At 34.9% G+C, this 12,836-nt stretch overlaps 1 protein-coding gene across 1 annotated transcript in view; it reads right to left on the bottom strand.

Moving 5' to 3' along the window:
- LOC148952055 (uncharacterized) overlaps positions 1 to 12,836 on the bottom strand; it is a 318,887-nt gene that overhangs the window by 81,856 nt on the left and 224,195 nt on the right. The window contains exons 22-23 of the mRNA XM_089089125.1: positions 5,262 to 6,109; positions 1,104 to 1,186 (exon numbers count right to left, since the gene is read on the bottom strand). Of these exons, the coding sequence (XP_088945251.1) occupies positions 1,104 to 1,186; positions 5,262 to 6,109 (931 nt within the window). The remainder of the gene's footprint in view (positions 1 to 1,103; positions 1,187 to 5,261; positions 6,110 to 12,836) is intronic.

Genomic DNA, 12,836 nt, shown 5'->3' with positions numbered 1-12,836 from the left:
TCTGTTGAGTTAATTAGCAACTGCCCGTATAAATGGCAATTCCAGAAGAAATTATTATAAAATTCCCAAAGCAAAATCAATCCAGAATACCATTTTATTTATGTTTATCCCCTCAGCTATTTAGCAGCTAACAGTGTAAACGGTGATTCCAGAAGAAATTATGACAAAATCCCACAGCAAAATCCACCCATAACACAATCTTAGTTGTATTCATCTGTTGAGTTAATTAACAACTGCCCGTATAAATGGCAGTTCCAGAAGAAATCAATATAAAATTCCCAAAGCAAAATCAATCCACAATTCAATTTTGGTTATGTTTGTCATTTTAATTCAATTAGCAATTACCAGTATAAACGATAATTAAGGGGGAAAACATCATAAAATTCCCAAAGCAAAATCAATCCAGAATACCATTTTATTTATGTTTATCCCCTCAGCTAATTAGCAGCTAACAGTGTAAACGGTGATTCTAGAAGAAATTATGACAAAATACCACAGCAAAATCAACCCATAACACAATCTTAGTTGTATTCATCTGTTGAGTTAATTAGCAACTGCCCGTATAAATGGCAGTTCCATAAGAAATCAATTTAAAATTCCCAAAGCAAAATCAATCCCCAATTCAGTTTTGGTTATGTTTGTCATTTAATTCAATTAGCAATTACCAGTGTAAACGATAATTAAGGGGGGTCGAATAGTCGAATTGAACTTGGACCAAAGTCTTTCGTCTTCACTAAAGTTTTGGCCTTTTTACAACTCACTCCCTAGATTTGATTGAGGTTTTTTTATGAAAATGAAATTTTAAAAGAACGAGACTCGGGTTCCAGTGGTGGACATACTCATAGGCATGGGGGTTGTGGATGATAAAGGTTTGGATGTAAAATATGTTTTATGAGTTTCTAGGTTGGGTCAGTAATAATGAGAAAGTTCCGAGAGCCCAAGATTTGAATACAGACATCTTGGGAATTCAAAATAGTAGAAAAAAAAAATCCACAAACACACTTTGAAGAAGAGAGAGAGAGAGAGAGAAAGAGAGAGAAGGAAAGAAGACAGATAGTGAGAGAAAGAGAGAGAAATAAAAGTAAAAAAAATGCAAGATAAACCTCTGTTTTCTGGGACAAATCTTCAAATTCATTCTTGATTTGTCTGTCTTCATCTGTGTTAGGCTCCAAGCTGATCGTACGAGCTGAAATTGAAATGAAAAATTGTAGCAAAACTTCCTTGATATTAAAAAAGTAATGGCTAAGTAGTTCCTATTTGTAGCATTATGTGCTACCTTGCTTTATGCCTGTGGTTGTGCACCAGCTTGCCATTGCGCTTATGCTTATTTGCCTTGATGTGCTATGCTTGCTTGCTTTGTTTATAGTGTTCTTTATTATAGGTGCCTGGGTTTTAAATAAATATTTATCTACCAAACATTGCATGGTGTCAGAAGTGATTGACCAATAATGGATGTCAACCAGCCAAGTATCAGTTGGGACTCGCTGTGTCTTCCAGCTGAATGGAAACGATTTGAGAAGCATGCACGCCCTATGTTTTCTGGCCCCTTATCTGGGAAAACTGAGAAGATCATGTGCACCTACCTACTTATTTGGGTAGGAGACAAGGGAAGAGAGATATTTAATACCTTCACCTTCATTGAGAGTGAAAAGGACAAGCTTGAGGCATAGTGACAAAATTCAAAGATTATGCAACACCTAAAACAAACAGCGTATTTGCAAGGTGCGTCTTTCAGAAACGTGACCAACATGAGGGAGAAAACATAGAAAGCTACATAACAGAGGTGTCAACCTTGGTTAAGGCCTGTAGCTACAGGGACACAGACGAAACGGTACGAGATAGAATAGTCTGCGGAATACTGAACCCACGTATCAGAGAGCGCCTGCTACTAGAAGGGGATGCCCTAACCCTTGAAACAACTATGGAGAAATGTCACATGTTTGAAACAACCCAGGCACAGCTAAGAACGTTTGATGAAGGTAGCATAAAAAAAGAAGTTGATTCCATCCACAAAATCAATCACCGTCCAAGCAGAAGAAACGACGAGTCCAAGACCACCAGCCCAAGATCTAGAGAATGCTACTATATCAGCGCAGGACGAATTCCAGAGGCGCATTGAGGACAAAAAGTTGCCAGTGACATATTCACCTGGCATGGAGCCAACTATCTCCTAGTGGTGGACTACCATAGCCGCTTTTTTGAAACTGATGTGTTGCGTGAATTAACATCGGCAGAAGTCATTTTGAAACTGAAGTCGCATTTTGCCCGTCATGGCATACCCCAGGTCATGATGTCCGATAATGGTAGACAATTCGTGTCTTAAGAATTCAAGAGGTTTGCCAGAGACTGGAGATTCGAGTTAAAAACTTCAAGTCCAATATACCCCCAGTCAAAGAGACTATCCAGACTTGCAAGAGCATCGTGACCAAGGCAAGTGAAAATGGATCGGATCCATACCTCGGAATTCTGGAATACCGTAACACCCCGATAGACGGTTTAGCTGCCCCCCCCCCCCACAAATGCTTATGAGCCGCCAGATCCGCTCGAAATTGTCATACACAGAAAAGCACTTGGAAAAGAGAGTGGTACAGATTTCTGAATTCTTGACAAGCAGAGAGATGGCTCAACACAGACAGAAATCCTACCATGGGCGACATGCTAGAGAACATCCCGAACTCAGAGGAAGTGACCAGGTCTTCTTCAGAAAACAGCCAAAAGGGCCGTGGAAAAGCGGGGAAATAATTAAAGAGGCAGATGCACCTAGATCGTACTACCTATCAACTAAAGATGGTATAATCCTTCGCCGCAGCCGAAGACACTTAATCAAAGCAGCCTCTCAACTCACACCTGATGATAGACCTGCCATCGAATACCCCTCCGGGGCTGTATCAAGGTCACTAAACCCGGGTCAGGTTGCGGATTGCCCTGACACTACCGCAAGCATGAGTCTGCACAGATCATTGCAGAGATTCCCGACAACCGCCACCGAGCCCGGTATGGCCATAGCTGAGCCCCACCTGCCATAAAGTGAACCGTTTAGCACAATTCCAGCACAAGCAACAGCTGCTCAGGCCACGAGATCCGGCAGAGTGGTAAAGCCACCAGAGAGACTAAACCTATAACTAATAACGAAGTGACAATGAGGCATTTGTGTCTAGTGTAGGTCTGCTAAAACCCATTGACAGCTGATGGGAGTGAGCCTTGCGCCTCCCGGTGTAGTGTTCTGTTGTGTCCTGTAGTGAGTGATAGTTTGCCAAGTTATTGGCAATTAGTAGAGTAAGCCTAGCGCCTCCATGCCTAGAGGTAGAAGGAGCTCATCTCATTGGAAATAGCTGAAGGGGGATGTAGCATTATGTGCTGCCTTGCTTTATGCTTGTGGTTGTGCACCAGCTTGCTATTGCGCTTATGCTTATTTGCCTTGATGTGCTATGCTTGCTTGCTTTGCTTATAGTGTTCTTTATTATAGGCACCTGGCTTTTAAATAAAGATTTATCTACCAAAAAATACACCCTTGAATTGGACTTTGAACAAGAAAAAATTAAGTTGAAAGCTTCTTTCTTCTAAGAAGGCGGAAATTTAGTGCCTCGCATTTCAAATGAGTTAGAAGCTTTTTACATCATGAGTTTTTTTTTGAATACTCTGCCATCATGCTGCCAGCCTCGTAGCTGAGTATATTCTGAAAACTCCATGTTCACGGCCAAGAGGGACGAAGACCCCCCCCCCCCCTGGGAGAATGCCTGCTATGAAGATACACTTATTTGCATTATTACTTTTGTTCGACATTAAACCACTACTACTACTACTAACAACTCACCGCAGCACCAAGTTGCATGATTCCAGCACAGCTACGCACGCTCCTCCTCCATCCCAATCTATTCAAAGCCTCCCTCTTTATACGCCCCCAGGAAGTTCCCATTTCCTTTAAATCTTTCGTTATGACATCCCCCCACCCGATATAAGGATAACCTGCTTTCCGTTTAGCCCTAGAAGGCTGGCCGAAAAGGACAATCTTCGGAATCTGTCATCCTTCAAGCGTACAACGTGCTCTAGCCATCTCAACGTTTCTTTCTTTATAGCCCTAGAAAGCGGGATTGGACCACATTTTTCGCACAGCCTACTGTTTGAAATACGGTCAGTCAGCCGGGTACCCAGAATAATCGGTAGACAATTTCTATGGAAAACATCTAGCATATCTTCATCCGCTTTTCGGAGCGCCCATGCTTCAGAACCATATTTGATCACTGTCATCACTATAGCTTCCAATATTTTAATCTTGGTTTGCAGACTTATCTTCTTATTCTTCCAAACTTTTTTTAACTATGAAAAAACACCCTGATCCTTGGCCATTCTACTTTTAACATCTTCACTGCTCCCACCGTCTTTACTAATAATACTACCAAGTAACTGAAGCTGCCCATCTGATCAATCTTTTCGTTACCCAACGTCACTTTTCCATCTTCACTTATTCCAAGCCTTAGTGACTTAGTCTTCTTAACATTAATTTTTCAAACCTATTCTAGCACCCTCAACTCGCAAAACCTCTAAAAGTTCATTCATTATGTTCGCGACAACTATCTTCTTATGAGCAACAAAAAAGACACTTATTTCTTTTTTTTTAATACGTATGAAACCAATCAGCTCTTTTATTCTTTTTGGACTAAAATATGTATATAATTATGAAGATTAATATCTGACGAAAGGATTCTGTAGACAACAAGTCAGATTACAATTGCCAGCCAAGGGTACAAAAAGCTAAAATTATTAATGTATCACATACATTTTCCCAGGGAGAGGTTTGCAAAAAGCAGAAAATTTCAAGTAGGTTTCAACATAAATTTAACAATATATTTCATCAATTTAAGTTTTAATCGCATTCACTCTATACTTTTTATTTTTTTATTATTATTATTATTATGTTATTATCGCTAAGAAGAAATTAAAAATAGGAAACGACAGAGACTCGAGGATTCGTTGTCATCTGTGTTTCAATCTTTATAAGGAATAGATTTTCCTTGTAGATTGTCCGAGGACCCAAGATTTAAATAAAGAAAATCTCGAAATTCAAAAATAGTCGGAACAAAGAAATTCACAAATAAGCTTAAATACTAAAACGCACATTGAAGGAGAGGGAAAGAAGACAGAGAGAGAAAGAGAGAGAAATAAAGAGAGAGAGAGAGAGAGAGAGAGAGAGAGAGAGAGAGAGAGAGAGAGAGAGTAAGAGAAGAAGAGAGAGAAAGAGAGGTTGGTGGAGAGTGACTTACCGTAGTGTTTTGACAAAGCATACTTAGGTTTGCCCTTCTTGCTTTGGCTACTTGTTTTAGATTTGAAGTTCGGTTTAGTCTGATATTCTTCTTCTAAAGTCGTTTCCTCACAAAATTCTTCAAAATCATCAACTTCCGCTAATTTTGTCCGTCTTTTAGGAGCCACCTCAACGTCAAGCTCATCAAAATCCGCCAATTTAGTTCGTCCTCCTAGAACTGACTCGTTCGGAAACTCATCATAGTCTGATAGTCCAGTCTGGCCTCTCCAGTCCGTCCCGTCAGATGAGTTATCAAAATCATCAATATCCGCAAGGTTTACTCGTTCAGAATAGGGATTATGACAATTGGAATCCGAATTCGCATTAGATTGGCCAACCAACGGATGAAACGAATCAAATACTTCAAAAAAATTATCATCCACGTCTCTCAGCTTATAGTCTAATACATCTGAGTTTTCACCAAGGGGCTTTCCTTGTCTCTTACTAATCATGACTCTTTGACTGGATACAAGATTCCCATAAATTTCATCAAAATCATCATCTATTTCAGACAACGCTCCAAGTCTCTTTTCACCTAATACAAAAATACTCTGCAATTCTCTATTTTGTTTCAATGGGTTGCGCTTGCTTAATTTAGTTATGTTTTCTATAACGAAAGATTCATGCTCTTGCAGACAGATAATATCTTCAATAAGAATAAACTCCGGGCGAGACATCAAGTACTGACGTAATCCACCGCAGTTGAAAATGAATTCATCAGCGTCGCAATGAAAAAGCTTGAACACTTGGAGCACTGAGTCACGATCGAAATAAAGAGGCCCAAAATCCTGGAGGTATTTGATAAAATTCCTTAAAAAAACAGGAAAATAAATTAATCATTACAGTAGATCAATAGAGAAAAGAAAAGAAATGGTAGCAGTCAGAGTTGATTAAAACTGCTAAAGACAGAAAAGCTGTAACAAATGAAAAAAGAAGGAAAATATCTATGTTGGATTAAGTGATATCTTGGCTATATTAATAATTAATAAAGAAAAACTTTCCGCAAAAGAAGTTTTTCAAAGTAAACTAAAGAGCAGTATTAAACTTAAGATGAGGAGAAATAAATTCTAAAATGATTCAAACTCAGTACGACCAGAAATTATTATTAAAGAATAAATAAAACCCAAAACGAACAGAAATTATATAAGCAATCATAGCAAACAAACAAACAAGAGGTACTAATACGAAAGAATAAATTAATGTTAAAAGCAGTAAAATTTAAATTGAATATTTCAGTCAAGCTTGAAACGAACAAAAATCCCCACAAACACGAGTTTGGCAACCGCCTCCTTCCCTAGCAGTAAAAGTCTAAACCCTACTGCGTCATTGGCGCTTTATTGAAAACTATATATATATATATATATATATATATATATATATATATATATATATATATCCATATATATATATCCATATATATATATATATATATATATATATATATATATATATATATATATCCAACTCTTGTTTGTAGCGATTTTTGTTGGTTTTAAGCTTGACTGGAGCATTCAATTTAAATTTTACTGCTTTTAAAATTAATTTATTCATTCATATTAGTACCTCTTGTATGTTTTTATTATTGTATCATAGTATTGTTGCGCCTTATATTTCTTATGGTTGTGTCATTTGGTCTAGCAATTTTTATGCAAATTTCAAAAGAGTGCAGATTTTACAAAATAAAACAGTACGTCTTCTTGGGAATTATATAGAAATTGTGAATGATACCGCGTCATGTTTTAAAAAATTAAGAGTGCTTAACATTGGTCAGATTCGCGATTACCAAGCTGCTATTTTTGCCTATAGATGTTGGATTGATGTATGTCCTCCAGTTTTTACAAATTTTTTTCGCGTAAATAGTTCCCTCCATAGGTATGTGACTAGAGAGACGGAAAATTTTACGGTTGAGTACCGAGACACCATACGTGCAGTTTTGGAAATTCGGTGTTTGACTCCAGTTATTTGGAATGATATTCTAATTGGCGTTCGGGAAGCTAAACACATTGGGTCGTTTAAATTAAAAATAAAAAAAAATTTATTGGGAGAGGAGAAGCAATTTATTATTATTTTAATTTTTTATTTCTTTTTTTTTTTTTTCATAGTTTTTGGTATTATTGTTTCTTTTTTTTTTAATGAAATTTGCAAAATGTTGAGAATTAGAGGATTGCAGCCGTCTTTCATCAGGCTTTTTGAGCCTTCCCCGGGCGGTTGCTTGTATATAGTTTATTTTGTAATTAGTAGTAAATAAAGCAAGTCAAGTCAAGTTTATTTGCTATGATTATTTACTTAATTTCTGTTCCTTTTGGGTTTCATTTATTCTTTAATAGTAATCTCTGGTCGTACTGAGTTTGAATTATTATAGGAATTAAGTTCTCCTAGTCTTATTTTTTTTCTTAAATAATTTCTGTACGTTTTTGATTGCCAAAGTTTCTAGTTTTTCAACATTCCCCACTTCAACATCAATGTTTGTTTTTCAATTCAATTCAATTCAATTTATTAAATACTACAATAAATACATAAATACACTTAAGCGCTAGAGGTCCCAAGAAGCATAGCTTATGGAGGACCTCATATAAATCACAAAATACATACAAATAAAATCAGGGAAGGAAAAAAAAATACAACAATATCTCAAAAATATAAACACAATGCGAGAAAAAACAATAAAAAAAAAACAACAAAAAAAAACAACTGCTACACAAAAACCTTTGAATTAATTTTATCTGAACTGAAAATGTCCTGTAATTTATTAAAAAACCAAACCATTAATAATATTATTAAACAGCGGGGTTCGAATCTCATTCAACATAATGAGAGAGGATAAAAAAAAAAACAACTATATAATGTAAAGCAGAATAAATAGATAAAACAAAATGAATAAAGAAATAAAAAAACGAAAATATTTCAAGCCTTAGAGAATATTTTTCTGCAAAGGGAAGAAGAGTTTTTGATAAGAGAAAGTTCACTGGGAATAGAGTTCCAAAGAGCAATTGCTCTATAAATAGGTCACCTCTGGGCTGCTGAGGATACCCTTTTAGGCAGCCGAAATTGGTGAACAGAGCTCCGAAGCAAAGTCTGGCACTTACGTGTTGATGCTAGATCAAAGTAGGATAAGATGTTTGGACGGAGCGAGAAATTGAAGGCTCGATGAGCTAGTTTTAGGTTCTGCTTCTTAATAACCACATCTAAGGCATTTCAATTAGTGTTGTCAGCCGATTTATTAATGAGGCTGAAGCCCTATTAACATCATCAGAATTCATTACTGAACACCAATCACTAGCACTAAGATCAGACATAAGGTTATGAACATTGCTCTGACTATAAATTCTTGAATAAGATTCACCTCTGGCATCCTCTTGGCTCAGTATTTTCAATTTGGGAACAGAACAGTAAATTGGAAAATGGTCAGAAAGATCAGAGAAAATAATACAAAAAAGCTCTGACTTCTGAATTGTTGATCTGACAAGACTAGGAGACATCCAAGGCATCTTGGGTTTATATTCACTTGAAGATTTTACAAGGGGAAATTTTTTTTCAATTAGTGTTGTCAGCCGACTTATTAATGAGGCTGAAGCCCTATTAACATCATCAGAATTCATTACTGAACACCAATCACTAGCACTAAGATCAGACATAAGGTTATGAACATTGCTCTGACTATAAATTCTTGAATAAGATTCACCTCTGGCATCCTCTTGGCTCAGTATTTTCAATTTGAGAACAGAACAATAAATTGGAAAATGGTCAGAAAGATCAGAGAAAATAATACAAAAAAACTCTGACTTCTGAATTGTTGATCTCACAAGACTAGGAGACATCCAAGGCATCTTGGGTTTATATTTACTTGAAGATTTTACAAGGGAAAATTTTTTTCAATTAGTGTTGTCAGCCGACTTATTAATGAGGCTGAAGCCCTATTAACATCATCAGAATTCATTACTGAACACCAATCAATAGCACTAAGATCAGACATAAGGTTATGAACATTGCTCTGACTATAAATTCTTGAATAAGACTCACCTCTGGCATCCTCTTGGCTCAGCATTTTCAATTTGGGAACAGAACAATAAATTGGAAAATGGTCAGAAAGATCAGAGAAAATAATACAAAAAAGCTCTGACTTCTGAATTGTTGATCTGACAAGACTAGGAGACATCCAAGGTATCTTGGGTTCATATTTACTTGAAGATTTTACAAGGGGAAATTTTTTATCAATTAGTGTTGTCACCCGACTTATTAATGAGGATGAAGCCCTATTAACATCTTCAGAATTCATTACTGAACACCAATCACTAGCACTAAGATCAGACATAAGGTTATGAACATTGCTCTGACTATAAATTCTTGAATAAGATTCAACTCTGGTATCCTCTTGGCTCAGTATTTTCAATTTCAGAACAGAACAATAAATTGGAAAATGGTCAGAAAGATCAGAGAAAATAATACAAAAAAACTCTGACTTCTGAATTGTTGATCTCACAAGACTAGGAGACATCCAAGGCATCTTGGGTTTATATTCACTTGAAGATTTTACAAGGGGAAAATTTTTTTCAATTAGTGTTGTCAGCCGACTCATTAATGAGGCTGAAGCCCTATTAACATCTTCAGAATTCATTACTGAACACCAATCACTAGCACTAAGATCAGACATAAGGTTATGAACATTGCTCTGACTATAAATTCTTGAATAAGACTCACCTCTGGTATCCTCTTGGCTCAGCATTTTTAATTTGGGAACAGAACAGTAAATTGGAAAATGGTCAGAAAGATCAGAGAAAATAATACCAGAGGAAAATTTAATATCATTTTAGAAGACAGAAAAATGTTGTCAATCATAGTTGTAGAAGATCTATCTGGACCAACACGAGTAGAAAAGAAAGTGCAAGGAAGAAGGCGAGAGGTAGCAAAAGATTAAAAAAAAACGGTCAGAATCATTATCGCACCCAATTTTCAATTAAATGGAGTTAAAATCTCCAAGCATGAAAACATTTCTTGAAGCAAGCTTATCAACTGAGTTCATTTCATCAATTAATTCAGAAAATTTCGCAATTGCGAAAGGTGGAGGCTTATAAAATAAACAAATAGTGTCACAACTTACTGTATCACATGACAGGTCAACAATCAAAGCATACACACTTCTATTATTTATGACTGGATCAAAAATCTTCTCAAGATCTTTATGTCTCACAACATTAAGATTACTTCTGACAAAAAGGGATATACCACCAGAGCACTTAGTTAGAGATCTAGTTGAGCGGTATCCAGTAAAACCTGGTATGTCATACACAGACATATCATCACTTGAAGACAGCCAGGTCTCTGTGAGACCTACTACATCATAAGGGCAGTAGATACCACCAATATATTACAGAACATTATCCCATTTGTACCTTAAACCTTGCACATTCAAAGTAAACACATTAAAGTTTTTAACAGAAGACATTAAGGGCAGCACTTTTTCAAAGTAATGTTGATAAGAATGGTAACAACAATCAGCCTGATGAAGAGATTTTAACAGAGGATCATTTTCATTATCATCACTAGAAACAAAAGGTGAATCAAAACACACTGAAACTAGAAGAGAAAGTTTACTTAAGAAAGAAAAAGAATCCTGAGCATCATCCATTTTCATTATACAATATTAGGAAAAGTGGTGAAAACAAGTTTCATCAAAGTACAAAAACATCAAAGTGATGTTGTTTTCAACATTAAAGTTTGAAAGTTCAACATCCCTCAAAACACTCCCTAAAAGTAGTACACTGCCTAAAAGTAATGGCAATTAGATGCAGTAGCAGTTGCAGTCACAGATACAAGTTTTCGAGTTAGAAATAGTCACATTTGCAGTCGGAATCAGTCTCATTTGCAGCTTAAAAGTAATGGCAATTTGATGCAGTAGCAGTTGCAGTCACAGATACAAGTTTTCGAGTTAGAAATAGTCACATTTGCAGTCGGAACCACTCTCATTTGCAGCTTAAAAGTAATGGCAATTTGATGCAGTAGCAGTTGCAGTCACAGATACAAGTTTTCCAGTTAGAAATAGTCACATTTGCAGTCGGAACCAGTCTCATTTGTAGCTTAAAAGTAATGGCAATTTGATGCAATAGCAGTTGCAGTCACAGATACAAGTTTTCGAGTTAGAAATAGTCACATTTGCAGTCGGAACCAGTCTCATTTGCAGCCGCCGCAATAGTAGCAGTAGTAGTAGTGGCCCAGAAACTTTCAAGATAATACCCATACCCGTTCCTAAAATATTGCAGATACGCCTTTTTGATAAATTGGATACAGATAGTTTGTTTTTATGCAGCTCAACATACCCCTCAACATTTCCCAAAATTCAGTCTCAATAGCCATAACCTTTTCAGACAAACCAAGGATAAAAAGTTCCCCCCTTTCCCAATGATAAATCCTACTTTTACAAAATTGACAAATTACGTAACTACATTCCTTGCCCTAGGGGCTGTTGGGACATGGCACCCCCAGAGGCATAGCTATTAGACTTTATGGCTATTTCGAATAAAATGACTTTTTAAGATCTCTATTAGTGGTAAAGTGAGCATCTAAAAGGGCAAGAGGGGGTAGTTGCGCTTCGTTCCTTTTTCAACACCCCTCTCAATATGGCATATATATATATATATATATATATATATATATATATATATATATATATATATATATATATATATATATATATATATATATATATATATATATATATATATATATATATATATATATATATATATATATATATATAGTAGTAGTAGCAGTAGTGTATATATATATATATATATATATATATATATATATATATATATATATATATATATATATATATATATACATATATATATATATATATATATATATATATATATATATATATATATATATATATATATATATATATATATATATATATATATATATATATATATATATATATATATATATATATATATATATATATATATATATATATATATATATATATATATATATATATATATATATATATATATATATATATATATATATATATATATATATATATATATATATATATATATATATAAGTAACATTGGGTTTATTTAAAAAAAAAATATATACATCATCGATTCCCTGAAGCAATGCTTGTGCGGGAGAAAACCCTCCTAATAAATAAAAAAACCAAGAAACCAAAAAAAAAAAACAGAAAAAAAAGAAAAAAAAAAACAAAAACAAAAAAAACAAAAAAAAGAAATAGAAAGAAAAAAAAAAAAAAAAATTAGAGCTCAACTTACCGGACCCGAAAACCAACGAACCACCAAAAAACACCCAAAAAAATTATAATAAATATAATCATATTCAGCTGCAACTAAGCCCTCCTCATATATATATATATATATATATATATATATATATATATATATATATATATATATATATATATATATATATATATATATTAAAGTTTCAACTTAATATCCTTAGCCGTTCCTTAGATAATGATGATATGTTCAGCACGCACACCATGTGCTTTTATTATGTTCAGTACCC

Source organism: Artemia sp. Qi Xiang Cuo, chromosome 5 (assembly GCF_049724085.1).
Source record: "Artemia sp. Qi Xiang Cuo chromosome 5, ASM4972408v1, whole genome shotgun sequence".
NCBI lineage: Eukaryota > Metazoa > Arthropoda > Branchiopoda > Anostraca > Artemiidae > Artemia > Artemia sp. Qi Xiang Cuo.
The sequence above is the reverse complement of the archived record's forward strand: the minus strand, read 5'-3'. Positions and strand labels throughout refer to the sequence as shown.